Source organism: Myotis davidii, unplaced genomic scaffold (genome assembly GCF_000327345.1).
Source record: "Myotis davidii unplaced genomic scaffold, ASM32734v1 scaffold240, whole genome shotgun sequence".
Classification (NCBI taxonomy): Eukaryota; Metazoa; Chordata; class Mammalia; order Chiroptera; family Vespertilionidae; genus Myotis; species Myotis davidii.
In genome coordinates this window covers 640,460-652,927 of record NW_006292334.1, presented here as the reverse complement: position 1 = coordinate 652,927, position 12,468 = coordinate 640,460, and the positions used below count along the sequence as shown (strand labels likewise).

Below are 12,468 nucleotides of genomic sequence, written 5' to 3'. Positions count from 1 at the left end.
AACATAAAAGAACGAAAAATATAATTAACTAAATCAAGGCAATATGCCTATTTCCAACCCAGCTCATTAGTATTAATTGATTGGGTTAATTCTCTTTTGTGTTTAACAGTACCCCTTAAAAAACAACTTAAAAAAAAAAAGAGCGAGGACAAATGAAGGGAAGAAGTAGAAATGGTAAGTAAATAAAAGTTCTTCATATTTTGCTAATTAGGACAAAATAATATTATACTCAAAGCTTTTATTATGGTCACAAAATAATCTGCCATTTTTTTTCAATAAAGTTCAAAAATCACTGTATGAAGCATCATAAATAATGGAGAAAACCTTGTCTCTGGTACCATTCTCAATTGCCTCAAAGAAATTTATAATCCTCCTTTCTACTATATAAGTTGTCCTTGTAAGAAAAAGTGTCAATTTTATTTTACAGATGAAAATATAAGTACAGCCCAGAGAGTCCAAGACTCTTGAGGGCCACATGCACAAGTGCTGGTTTTCCTGGTATAGGACCCTGGTCCTCTAGACACCAGGATGCTGGCTTCCATGAATGGCAAAATAATACAGAGGATGCAATATTTTCATGAAGTAGTCCAAAATGTCATTCTTAGGTGATCTATTTTCACTTTTATTTCATACTAATCTTTCCCAACAATGTGTACTATTCATTTAGAAAGCCTTCTGTGTAATATTGTGAAAATGACTAAAAGCACTTCCACTATAACACTTTATATTTTGTTTGGTAAAAATTTTTTAAGGAAGGGGGGGGGGGCCTTGAAATTTTCCATGCTTTATCTCAGCCTATGTAGGGTATCAGAAAAATAAAGAAATCCCACTCAGCTATTTTTCTGATACTATGAATGGGAATGAAAAGGACGGACAGTAGCAGACATTGAGAGTGACTTGCTGTTGATGAGAAGGAGAATAATGGTTTAGTGCTATACGTGGGTAGCTTTTCATTATCCTTCACATACTCTCACACATATTATAGACCAAGAGAAGACATTAGGGGTTTAAGGCTGTACTATATCAACAAGACACTTGAGAGTTGGTTTCAAATTCCTTTTAGAAACAGAAAAACAACTTACCAATTTTATATTCCTAACAACTCATAATGACATAGATTTATACATAGGTATATGTATATATGTATGTATATATATAAATATGTATGTATATATATAAATATGTATAAATATGTACCTACTGATAGATATATTAGATATATCAGTCAGAATAACTAAGGACAGTGAAAGTGAATTAGCTAGGAAAAGTGATATTTAAGAGAGCAATAGTTTAAAAATTATACTTCTTAAATTTCACCCAAGACTTGCACCACTTTATTTGTCCATTTATTCAACCATTAACACATATTCTTTGAGTCCTCATTATGTGTCAGGCACTGTCCTAGACACTAAAGAGACAGTAATGAATAAGTTGGTGCAGTCTTTTGCCTTTCTAAGCTTGTTCTAGCAGAGGAAACCGATTTTAAACAACCAAATTTATACTATGTCATGTGGCAATAGGTGCTGTTAAGTAAAGCAAAATAAAAGAATAGAGAATAATAGGAAGGCATTTTAATTTTAGAAAAGGTAGCCAAACAAGGCCTCTCTGGTAAGCTGACATTTTCTCATTAATTAAATGGGTGAGCCAGCCAAATGAATATTTGTAGGAAAGGTATTCCAGGCATAGGCCAATATGTGCAAAAGCCCTGAGGCAAGTGTGTTCTTGGTATATTCACAGAAAAGCTGGAACAGAGTAAATGAGGAAGATAAGGTCAATGAAAGGATCAGAGTTTGATAATGGTAAGGACTTTAGACTTTATCTCTAGTGAGATGAGAAGCCATGGGGTGGGGTTGAGGAAAGAAGTAACAAGCTATGGCATATTTTTAAAGGACATGGAAAATAAACTATTGGGGGATATTTTAGCATACAGCATAAAAGTCAAATACCAATGACTTAAACACATGAAGGCTTGTTTTTCTATCACAAAAAGTAACTTCAAAGGCAAGCAGTCCCAGTTGCCATGACACTATGGAACTCCAAAGTCATCAGGACCTGGGTTTTTTCATTCTTCTACTTCCCCACTCTGTTTTGTTTGTTTGTTTGTTGTGGGTTTTTTTGTTAATCCTCACCCAAGGATATTTTTCCATTGATTTTTTTAGAGAGAGTGGAAGAGAGGGGCAGAATCGGAGAGAGAGTAACATCAATGTGAGACCACATGAGGAATCAAGCCTGCAACTGAGATATGTACCGTTGACCTGAATTGAACCTGGGACACTTCAGTCTGCAGGCCGATGCTCTATCCACTGAGAAAAACTGGGTAGGACTACTTCCCCATTCTTAACAAGTTACCTCATCGTCAGAGATGACAGCTGAAAATGGAGCCATGACAATAACATTTCAGGAAGCATGGAAGAGGAAGAAGGACAAATAGAACATGCCTCCTATTGTGTCAGTTCTATTCTAGGAAACTTCCCAGATGTCCTGTACCACACTTCCCCTTGCATCTCATTGGCCAACTCTCAACCACAAAGGAGGCCAGGAATAGATAGTATTTGAGCAAGCTCATTGCTTTCCCAAATAAAAACTGGGGCTCTGCTACCAAGGAAGACAAAGAATCAGAAACATGGGAATCAATTAAGAGGTCATTTGAAATGATCCTGGCTCAAAATTATGTTGATTGAGACTAAGTTCGTACCAACTGAAGTACTGATGTATGCAACACATATTAAAGATTCAGGGAATGAGAAGAAGGAAGTCTAGGACACCTCCAACGGTTCTGGACTGAATCATTAGACAAGTACAATTCCAATAGGTGAGATGGGAAAGTGTATGTTGACATTTACATGATCAAAATTGGTCTCAGACACAAATGATATGCTCTTCACCATCTCTCCACCATCCAACTCTAATCTTACATCCCTGACACTCTCATTACTCTGGAATATATTCTGTGTTACTGCCTGCATCACATATTTTACAACTAGAAATTTTACCCTTTTCTATTTTCTCCTTAATTAGTTTTTCTTTAGTGATAATACACACTCCTAATATTAACTATTATTCTTCATTGTTTTCTCTATCTCATACAGATGTCATAGGCCACTTAACAAGCATTCACAAGTCATCCGTTGAATTGAATTTGATCTGTGTCCTTTCTCTGTTCTCATTCTTTTTAGAAGTTATGACCCATATCTCTATAATAAAAAACTCAGAGTTTCATTCTAGGCAACCCTGCTCCCTGCCAACAATTCCTGTATCCTATCTGTACAGAAACAGGTGTCTACTACTTACCCTCACATTCTTATCAATGGTCCCACTTCCTAAAAGAAAGAGGATACTTCAGATAACAGACCTTCCCTCTGCATAGGATGAGGTTCTGCCCTCCCAAACTGGACTCATTTATTCTAAATAATATGGGAGTGAAATATAGCCAGAACCAGGAATATTAAGGAAAATCATTCTTGGAAGGTGAGAGGTTGGGACAAGTATTTGGGTTGCTCAGATCTTGAAACTCTGAGAGTGAGAAGCCAACTTCATATTCTGCACGTCCCTGTGTTTCTTTTGCCCTCTATTCTCCCTCTGAAGCTTCGCCTCCATCTTCAGTTCTTGGCCCTATCAACACCATTCCTGGATTGAACATTTACCTGGAACTAATGGGACATCCAGAGACTCAGGCTAAATCTGAGGACTTTTAGTGGGAAAACTTCTTCCAAATGGTATAAAGCAAGAACACTTAAGTGCCTGAAGGGCATCTCATTCTCCAGCAGATTTGACTCCTTTGAAGAGAGTCCTGGTTAAAGGTCTCCAACCAGTATCTTCTCTCTGATTTGAAGCTTTAGGTCTGTAATTTTCCTTCATCATTGCTAGTCTGCAGACCATATATGGCTGTCAATAAGTCAACATTCCACATGGCCACTGGTTATACACACACACCACAAAGGCAAGAGTCTAAATTGACATACCACTTTTCCTAAAGGGTACTAATTAAGTGATTTGCCTGCAAACTTCTCTTTGCTGATACAGAAAAGTAAAACAGCTTCCAGAGTATCTATATATATATAAAAGGCTAAGCGACTAGTCGACTGGTCACTATGACATGCACTGACCACCAGGGGGCAGATGCTCAATGCAGGAGCCGTCCCCTAGTGTTCAGTGCGCTCCCACAGTCAACCTCCCACAGCCGGCCAACCTCCCGTGGTCCCTCCCCCACACTGGCTGTGGTTTCTCCCTCAGTTCCTCCCCCTCAGCCAGCAGGCCCCGATAGGCCCTGATTTCCGGCCAGGCCGTGGGACCCCACCAGTGCATGAATTCATGCACCGGACCTCTAGTAGAATGATAAAATGCCATCTGTAAGAGACAAGTATCAAAATGGTATCAGTTAATCTCTTCAAAATATTATATTTGTTCTCATGTAGCCTTGCTCTTACTTTAACAAGAAGAAATCCTTCTGGAACTGTTAAATATATTTCTAGTAAAAAATAGTGTTTCAGTGAAGAGTTTTATAGGTATCCGTTACTAATCACATTTCCCAAGCAATTTTTATTCACCAATGAACAAAGTCACTTTGATAACCATTTGTTATTATCAGCCATTGAAATGGGCAATACTTTTTATTCTCATTTAACATAAGTAAACAAAGAGGTGAAATGACTGAATTAGTCACTTGGTGATGTAGTGAAGGAATTGAAATTTGAATTCTTAGCCTCTTCCAGCTTCCCAGACCCTAGAGCGAAGTGGCTGGTTTTGCAATAAGGAAGCCTATTTATATGACTTTCCATGGGACCAGGAAGTCAAAACCACAACAGGGTAAAAGCAGGAAAACGTCGCCTTTTTGGCAGGGAATTTCAAAAGCAGCAGCATTAACCGATGTCAGAGCATTTTGCTACATTGTGGGGGCTGCCCTGGACAAGCATGACTACAAAGTGCTTGGGTAAGAAAGCATATTCTTTGAGAAAACTGGTAACTTCCTTGTATTTAAAAAATTAAAATAATCAAGCTCTGTGCTTACAAGAATCCAAAGAAAGAGCTTACATTTTGAACCCTATATGACCACTTCTTCCTTCCATAGCAAAATCTCAATTTGGTCCAAGAATAAATTGTCAACAAGTACTAGAATTTATCCAAAAAAACTACCCTTCCTCCTCCCATAAAAGTGATAGAAATATATATATACTGATGTCATCACCAATCTCCAAATTCTACAGACCTTTAACGTGCAGGAAGTTGAGAATGCTTGTGTTGGTGTCTAGCAGGAGCAGTTGGCCATTCTCCACCGTGACATTGTCGCCATCTTGTGGCGCCCGTGCAGGAAACCAGCTGTAAGCCCTTGACCACCTCCGGCAGAAATGAAAGGAAACATTGCCCTGGAAAACAGAGTTTTGTTGTTCTGTTTTGTTTTAAAGATGGATAGAATGAGTGAGCAATCAAAATATAAACTCCTTACACTAAACTTAATTTAAATGTAATTTTAAAAGTCTCACTAAACTTAGCCATCCTCTCTTCTGCATACAACTAAATCAAAAAGGGGCAAAGTTATCCTTAAAGCCCCTTTGTGCCCCGTCCCTGGAATTCTCCAATGACAGGCTTGTAATGTTTTTCTCACCTTTTTTTTTTTTTTGCTAGCATAAGCCCCCTTCTACCTAACAGATGGGGTAGATTCTATTTTTTATTTTTACAGACAACATATTGAGTCTTGAACAAAAAAGTCGCAAATAGCCTGAAATACAGAGAATTAAAATGTTCTGCATGATGGGTGGCATTTTGCTTTATGTAATTGGTATCATTTTTCACTGGCTGTACTGCAAGTGCCTTTTTTATAGGAACATTCTTCTTTCTAAGTGCTCAGATCCATCCTCCCACACTCTACCTGTTTTGGTATTACTGTGTTGTTGCCTTTCCCTCAGTGCTTGGTGCATCGGTGCTGAAAAAGCCCAGACACAGGTGAAATGCCAACCGACCTCAGATGGTAGCCCAGAACCTTTGAGTGAGGGGCAGGGAGCAAGACATGGAAGAGCCCAGAGGAGGAGGCACCCCCTCCCCATCCAGCCTTTAGGCTCCCTCTCAAAACTTTGGGCTTTCCTATTTATGGTCACACTGAAATCATATGTTTTTTTCAAAAGAAAGGTGTTAAAATCACAGAAAGCAATATTTGGCTCATGCAAGAGGCCAAGAATATCTCTAAATGTCTTGTGCAGTTATGGAACCATAATGATGATAAATATAATGAAATCAGAATGGAGAAGGTGATCCCCTCAAGGTGATACACACAACATGTGTATGCCTCTCTCCGCACAGTCCTTCTTCCCACACCGATTCCAACCAAATGTGAAGCCTGAGTTCCTATAAAATAACTGCCTAGAAGGTCCTCTCATCAGGTGTTAAAGGCAGATGGGAGAAGATCATTAAGAAGGGAAGGCATGTTTATAATACCAATAACTACACCTACACAGCAAATAGTGCCCTGGAGTATTTCTGAGAGAGAAAAATGTGTTGCCAGGAGAACCAGTAGATTTTCCAGGAGTGTGTACTAATACCCAGCTCAATAGTCACAAGTTGTATGCTCAACCCAATCCCCGGTGAGGCTTTGAAATAAGGAAAAGCAGGATCTTTTCATTTTCTATTCCTGCAAAGGAGAAAAGAAATCAGTGAGTCATCCCAATGTAAGAGAGAAAGTCTTAGGGGGTCAAAGGAAAACCATTCCTTTGGTATCTTCCATGCATTAGTTTGAGAACATGTTGTGACTTAGAATTAGCACTGATGCCTGCCAAAGCTTTAAGCTAATTTTAAAGACTTTCTCTTTTACTCTGAAACATGTGTATGTATCATTTGCTGCCTTCCTTATGTTATAGCATCTTGGCTTGACCTGTCAACCTTTTTTTTTTTAATATATTTTATTGATTTTTTACAGAGAGGAAGGGAGAGAGGTAGAGCCAGAAACATAGATTAGATAGAAACATCAATCAGCTGCCTCTTGCACACCCCCTACTGGGGATGTGCCCGCAACCAAGGTACAAGCCCTTAACTGTAATCGAACCTGGGACCCTTCAGTCCGCAGGCAGATGCTCTATCCACTGAGCCAAACCGGTTAGGGCTGTCCTGTCAATCTTCAAACATTGCTATACTCAGCCCCAACCCAGCAGAGAGAAAGGTCGAATATTGTTATGTCTTCTTTACAATTGAGAAAGCAAAGGATCAAAGAGCTTAATTTCTGTGCCAAGGGCCACTGGGGTAGAAACAGACTGGATCATGCAGAGCAAGCTTTTCACTCATGGTGGCCTCTCTGGAACACTCTTCCACAAAGTATCTACATGGCTCACACTCTTACTTTACTCAGGTCTCTGCTCAAATAACACATCTTTCCCTGTCTCCTTATTAAAATAATACCTCTAATCACTCCTTCTCCCCTAATACTTCCATCCAGGTATTGTATCATAGAATTCCTTATGTATTATCATATATTGAGCTTACTCAAATAAATAGCAGGTGCTTTGTTCTGGTCAATGTTATATTCCTAATCACCTAAAAAGTGTCAGGCACACAATAAGTGCACAATAAAAATCAACTATATAATTTCTTAAATGAATAATCTACCTGTTAACTCCATGTACACATTTATAGATATTACATACAACATATGCCTAAGCACTTTCCAGATACAATAAATAGACAAACAGGTGATAAGGCCTATACTATTTAAAAGTGCTATATCCCCTAGATCTCCTGATTTGTTGGATTTAGCCGACATTCCTTTCTGTTTTCAAACTCTATTTAAATTTAAACCAAATGATGAGTGTATCTAAATTAAGGCCAAGATTTAGATTCAGTTTCCCTATGAAACCTTCTACCAATTTTTTTCACCTTAACTTTCTCTATTCAGTGTGGTAAATGCCAAAAGAATACAAATATCAAGCATTAAGTTTCAAAAGACCCAAGCTTTCCTGTGCCCAAACTTCTTCTTAGAATAATAAAGGTATCCTGAAATGTATACATTTTTATTGATGATTTATGCTTTAGTACATGATTGATTAAATATAAAAAGTCCTAACTATCTAACAGCTACCTGGGGAAGTAGAAGAGCAATGTATCTCCATTAATGCAAGTTGTCAGTGAATCCATGAATGCAAGTAAGTGCCATAAGCATTATTTTTAAATATATTTTTTATTGATAGAGAGAAAAAAAGATCTATGTGAAAGAGAAACATGGATCAGCTGCCTCCTGCACGCCCCCTATTGGGGATTGAGCACACAACGTGGCCATGTGCCCTGACCAAGAACCAAACCAGCGACATTCAACCAACTAAGCCACAACGGCTTGGGCTGTGCCATAAGAATTTTATCTCTGCTACAATTTCAGAGTTGACACACTGATAGTATCATTGCTTACACAGGGCAATGCCCCATGAAAACAATGGGGATGGCTCACTTTCCAACATCTTTATCCTCCAATCACTATCACTTTGATCCAAGCAAAGAAGAGTGACAGTACTGATAAAAGATATCTTGTCAATATATTTAAAAGTCTCTGAGCAGATACCAATATGATGTGAAAGCCATGCTCTGTGTCATCAGCCCAGCTTATAGGTCAACGTAGGTTTCACTTTCACCAAAAATGCTTTAAGCTCTTTCCATGCTAGCTCTCAAGGTGCTCAGCCTTTAGCTTTAGTTCCCTTCTTTGAGATAAATGAATCACTCACTACCATTCTGCAGGTGAAGAAAACCACTTCCCCATGGGCATAAGGAGGTGGGTGTGGAAATAGAGATTTAAGCATTATCCAGAACATGCCCTCACCTTTACCTCAGTATATGCAGCCCCAAATAAACCAGACAAGAAAACATAAGCAAACACTTCCCTGCCTCAGCTAGGAAGCTTATGCAATTTGTTTTCTTCTTGCAGCATGTCAGCACTTCTCTGAACTTTAAGGAATGTGCAGAGTCTGCAAATCTCACATGTCACCTTAAATGTATTAGCAACACCACCAGAGTTATCTTGAAAGAAGTCATTGATCAGCAAGTTGCAACAACCAAGCAAAGCAAAGACCTTTTTGTGAGCACATGTGTGAAGCTGGGGTGATGGAGGAGGGAGATGGTGGCAATCTCTCTAGTCATAGGGTCTCCCGATGACAAAGACAAGGAAGAAGTGTTTTGACGCCTCACCAGAATGTCTTCTTCAGCATGAAAGCCTTGGAAATAGGAAAAGACAGGTCCCTGTAACCAACGTTCTCTACACTCCTTACCCTACCCTGTTTCCTCCAAAGCACTTACCATCGCTGAAACATGGTATACAGTTATTTATTTATTTATAGTTAGTCAACCCCCAGTAGAATGAGAGTTTCATGAGAGCTTCTCGGTTTTCTCTGGTATCCACAGTACATACAACAATGCCTGGTGTACAACAGCTACCCCAAAAGCACGTTTGAGTGAATGAATAGTCAACTCTTACTTGGGCTCATAATTACTATGCCATAATTTAAAATATAATTTTAATAACTAAAATAACTTGATATGAAGCTGAAATTTGTTTTTTAACCTTTTCAGTGCTCTTTTACATAGAAATATTTCAATTTTTATAAAAGCAAACACATTTATCTTTTCTTTTGTGGCATCCTCTATTATTTTATGCATATGATACCCTTTTTTCATTCATATATAAACATCATTTCTTGATTTGTAGATTTTATGTTTGCATGTTAATCCTCACCTAATTAAGAATTTATGTTGGTGGGAAGTTTTCCATTTTTGTTTTTAGCTTTTGCTTTTTTCCCCCAAATAGGTAACTGTTGACTGTTGTCACACCATTTATTATTAAATAACATTTGCTCTCCCAACTAATACTCTTGGTTATTTAAATAATTGTATCATAATGTTGGGTGATGTTTAAATTGCCAATTAAAATCCAAAACCTGTTATATCTAAACTAATATAAAGACCTCTCTCTCTCTCTCTCTCTCTCTCTCTCTCTCTCTCTCTCTCTTACATGTGATTTCAGCTTTGTTCTTGATGTGTTCGTATTATTGAGAAAAAGACAAATATCCAGATAATTAGTATAAAGTGTGATTAATTCAACAATTAAAGGCAAAACCAAGACGCTATGAGAGTTCAGAAGTTTGGATGGCTGACCATGGTGGAGACTGCCTTACAGGTGAAATCCAGTGTATGGATCACCTGGTCTTTTTTTAATCTGGACACTACAGATAAATTAGCACAGGCTGAGATTATTTCACTTTATTAAAAAACAAACAAAAAATATGCTCATTGTAGAAAAGTCAAACATCTACAAATCCAAGATTACAAATAGAGCCCCTGACCTATAATCTAATAACTCCTTAGGGAACAAAAAGGAAATTCGATTACTTTGGCATAATTTGTTCCTACTGAGCTCATGCGGGCTCTAAGTGATCACTTTCTTTTTTCGGTGCTTATAAACCCTTCATGATTATGAGATAATATGAGAAAGTCCTTCCCTATTGCCCAGCAGTTTGACTACTCAAAGAAATGTCAACATTTGCAAGAGACTTGTGCCCAATTCAAATTTACTCTTTGTCCCCAATTCACTAGCTTAGCCGTCAAATCTATGCACATCTTATGCTCTGTGGTTTCTCAAATAATACTGATATTAGTTCAGACTTTGGTACATGGAAGCTATTGTAGTGCTCCAGCTTCATGAGACTATTAAAGTCTACAAACAGTACAAATTTACAGAGCCTTTCTTTATCTTCTCTATTTGGGTCTTTAAATCTCTTTAAACAATGTCTCTTCTGAATTATAAGCCTGAATATTATTTCACCTGTTGGAGAAAATAATAATAATAATGGCAGCTAGACATTTTACTTATAGCTCACTAGTTCTCACAACTGAAAAACATACACATTGCCTTCTCTACTTTCAATTTTAAATGCTTTTAATTTTTAAAATTAATAATAATGGCTAACAATTTTTTATTGCACCGAGCAGGTATTATCTCACTTAATAATCACAAACTCTTCTCTTGCCTAGAACTAAGGAAGAAATGGGTCTCTGATTTCAAGAAATGGGTCTCTGAATATTTATTGAGGACCTACTACCTACTATGCATTGGTCTAGGCACAAAACAAAACAAATCCCTGACTGCATGGAGCTTATATTTTAGAGAGGTAACAGTTCAATACCTAAAACAAACAATGTGCTCTGGGGGAAAAAGCAGAGTGAAGTGGATGACAAGTGCAAGGTTGAAAGGAACTATTCATATTGAATGATCAGGGATCATTGCTCTGGCAAAGGTTTGGAGCAGGGACTGGGATGTGAGCCAAAGGTTGTCTGGGGAAGAGCCTGGGGAAGGAGCCCACTTGCTGTGCTGCGGGGTCAGCAAGGAGACAGACAGGGCGTCCGGCATGAAGGGAAATAATACTGCACAGCGCTATCGTCTCCCTGCTGATGCAATGGGACATTCACTTTATTCCACTACATAAAGGCTTATGTTCTGCACGGGTCATGGAGAAAAGAATCATGTACAATGTTCAGTAGTATATATCAGGGTCAGCAAACTGCAGCCTAAACCTGACTGACCCAATGTTTTGATTAAAGTTTTATTGGAACATGGCTTCAACCATTCATTTACTTATTGTTTATAACTGCTTTCAGTTTGTGACAGAGACTGTATTGCCTACAAAACCTAAAATATTTACTACCTGGATCTTTATAGAAAAAGTCTGCTGGCTCCTGATATGTGTCAATTCATACTATCAGTAAGAAATGATATTGTCTGATAAATAATGATATTATCTATAATTTGCCCAGCACGCTACATCTATACTCCATCAACACTGAAATATGTTCAAAATGAAACGTTCTGAAAATTGACCATTATAATGCAGCTACCTAAGAGCTTGAGGACTGGCAAGCAAAAACAACTTAAGAAAGGATATACATTGAAATACTAGAAACTGGTTCAATTCTTCTCATTTTCCAGTAAGCAATAAAGCAGGCCTCCGAAGGCTACATAAAGATGATTGGAAATGTGTATGTGTGTGTGCATGCCACACACAGGTGCGCACACACATACGCACACAAAGCCAAATCGGGAGATTGACGGATACACGCTAGCCTTTTCCACAGAGCTGACATACTGCCATTTAACCAGCGAGCACAGAGCATGTGTTTCTGTTCCCAGTCACTAGTAAGAGACAAGGTTAACATTTTAAGTGATGGACTACAGCGTGTAATTTCCCCATGCAATGGACCCGTGACTGCACCGCCTTCGAAAACACTTAATTTTAGTGATTGAATACACGGGAGCGCACTCTCCCTGCTATGAACCTTTGACAGCTTCTGTTTCATACACCAGGGGAACCTTTTTTCCCCTCCTTCTCGAATATGTGGTTGCACAGAGAAAAGGAGGAAGCCCAAAGAATGAAAACCAGTTTATAAGTATCCGCGTATTTTACAGTACAAGTATGCACTGCCATCTGCTCTAATTACTTTTCATGTTGGCCC

The 12,468-nt window shown here is 38.3% G+C and overlaps 1 protein-coding gene across 1 annotated transcript in view; it reads right to left on the bottom strand.

Annotated features, from left to right (window-relative positions):
* The window catches only part of PKHD1 (polycystic kidney and hepatic disease 1 (autosomal recessive)), a 406,355-nt gene that overhangs the window by 278,629 nt on the left and 115,258 nt on the right, over positions 1 to 12,468 (bottom strand). Inside the window, exon 37 of the mRNA XM_006765722.1 lies at positions 5,207 to 5,363. Within this exon, the coding sequence (XP_006765785.1) occupies positions 5,207 to 5,363 (157 nt within the window). The remainder of the gene's footprint in view (positions 1 to 5,206; positions 5,364 to 12,468) is intronic.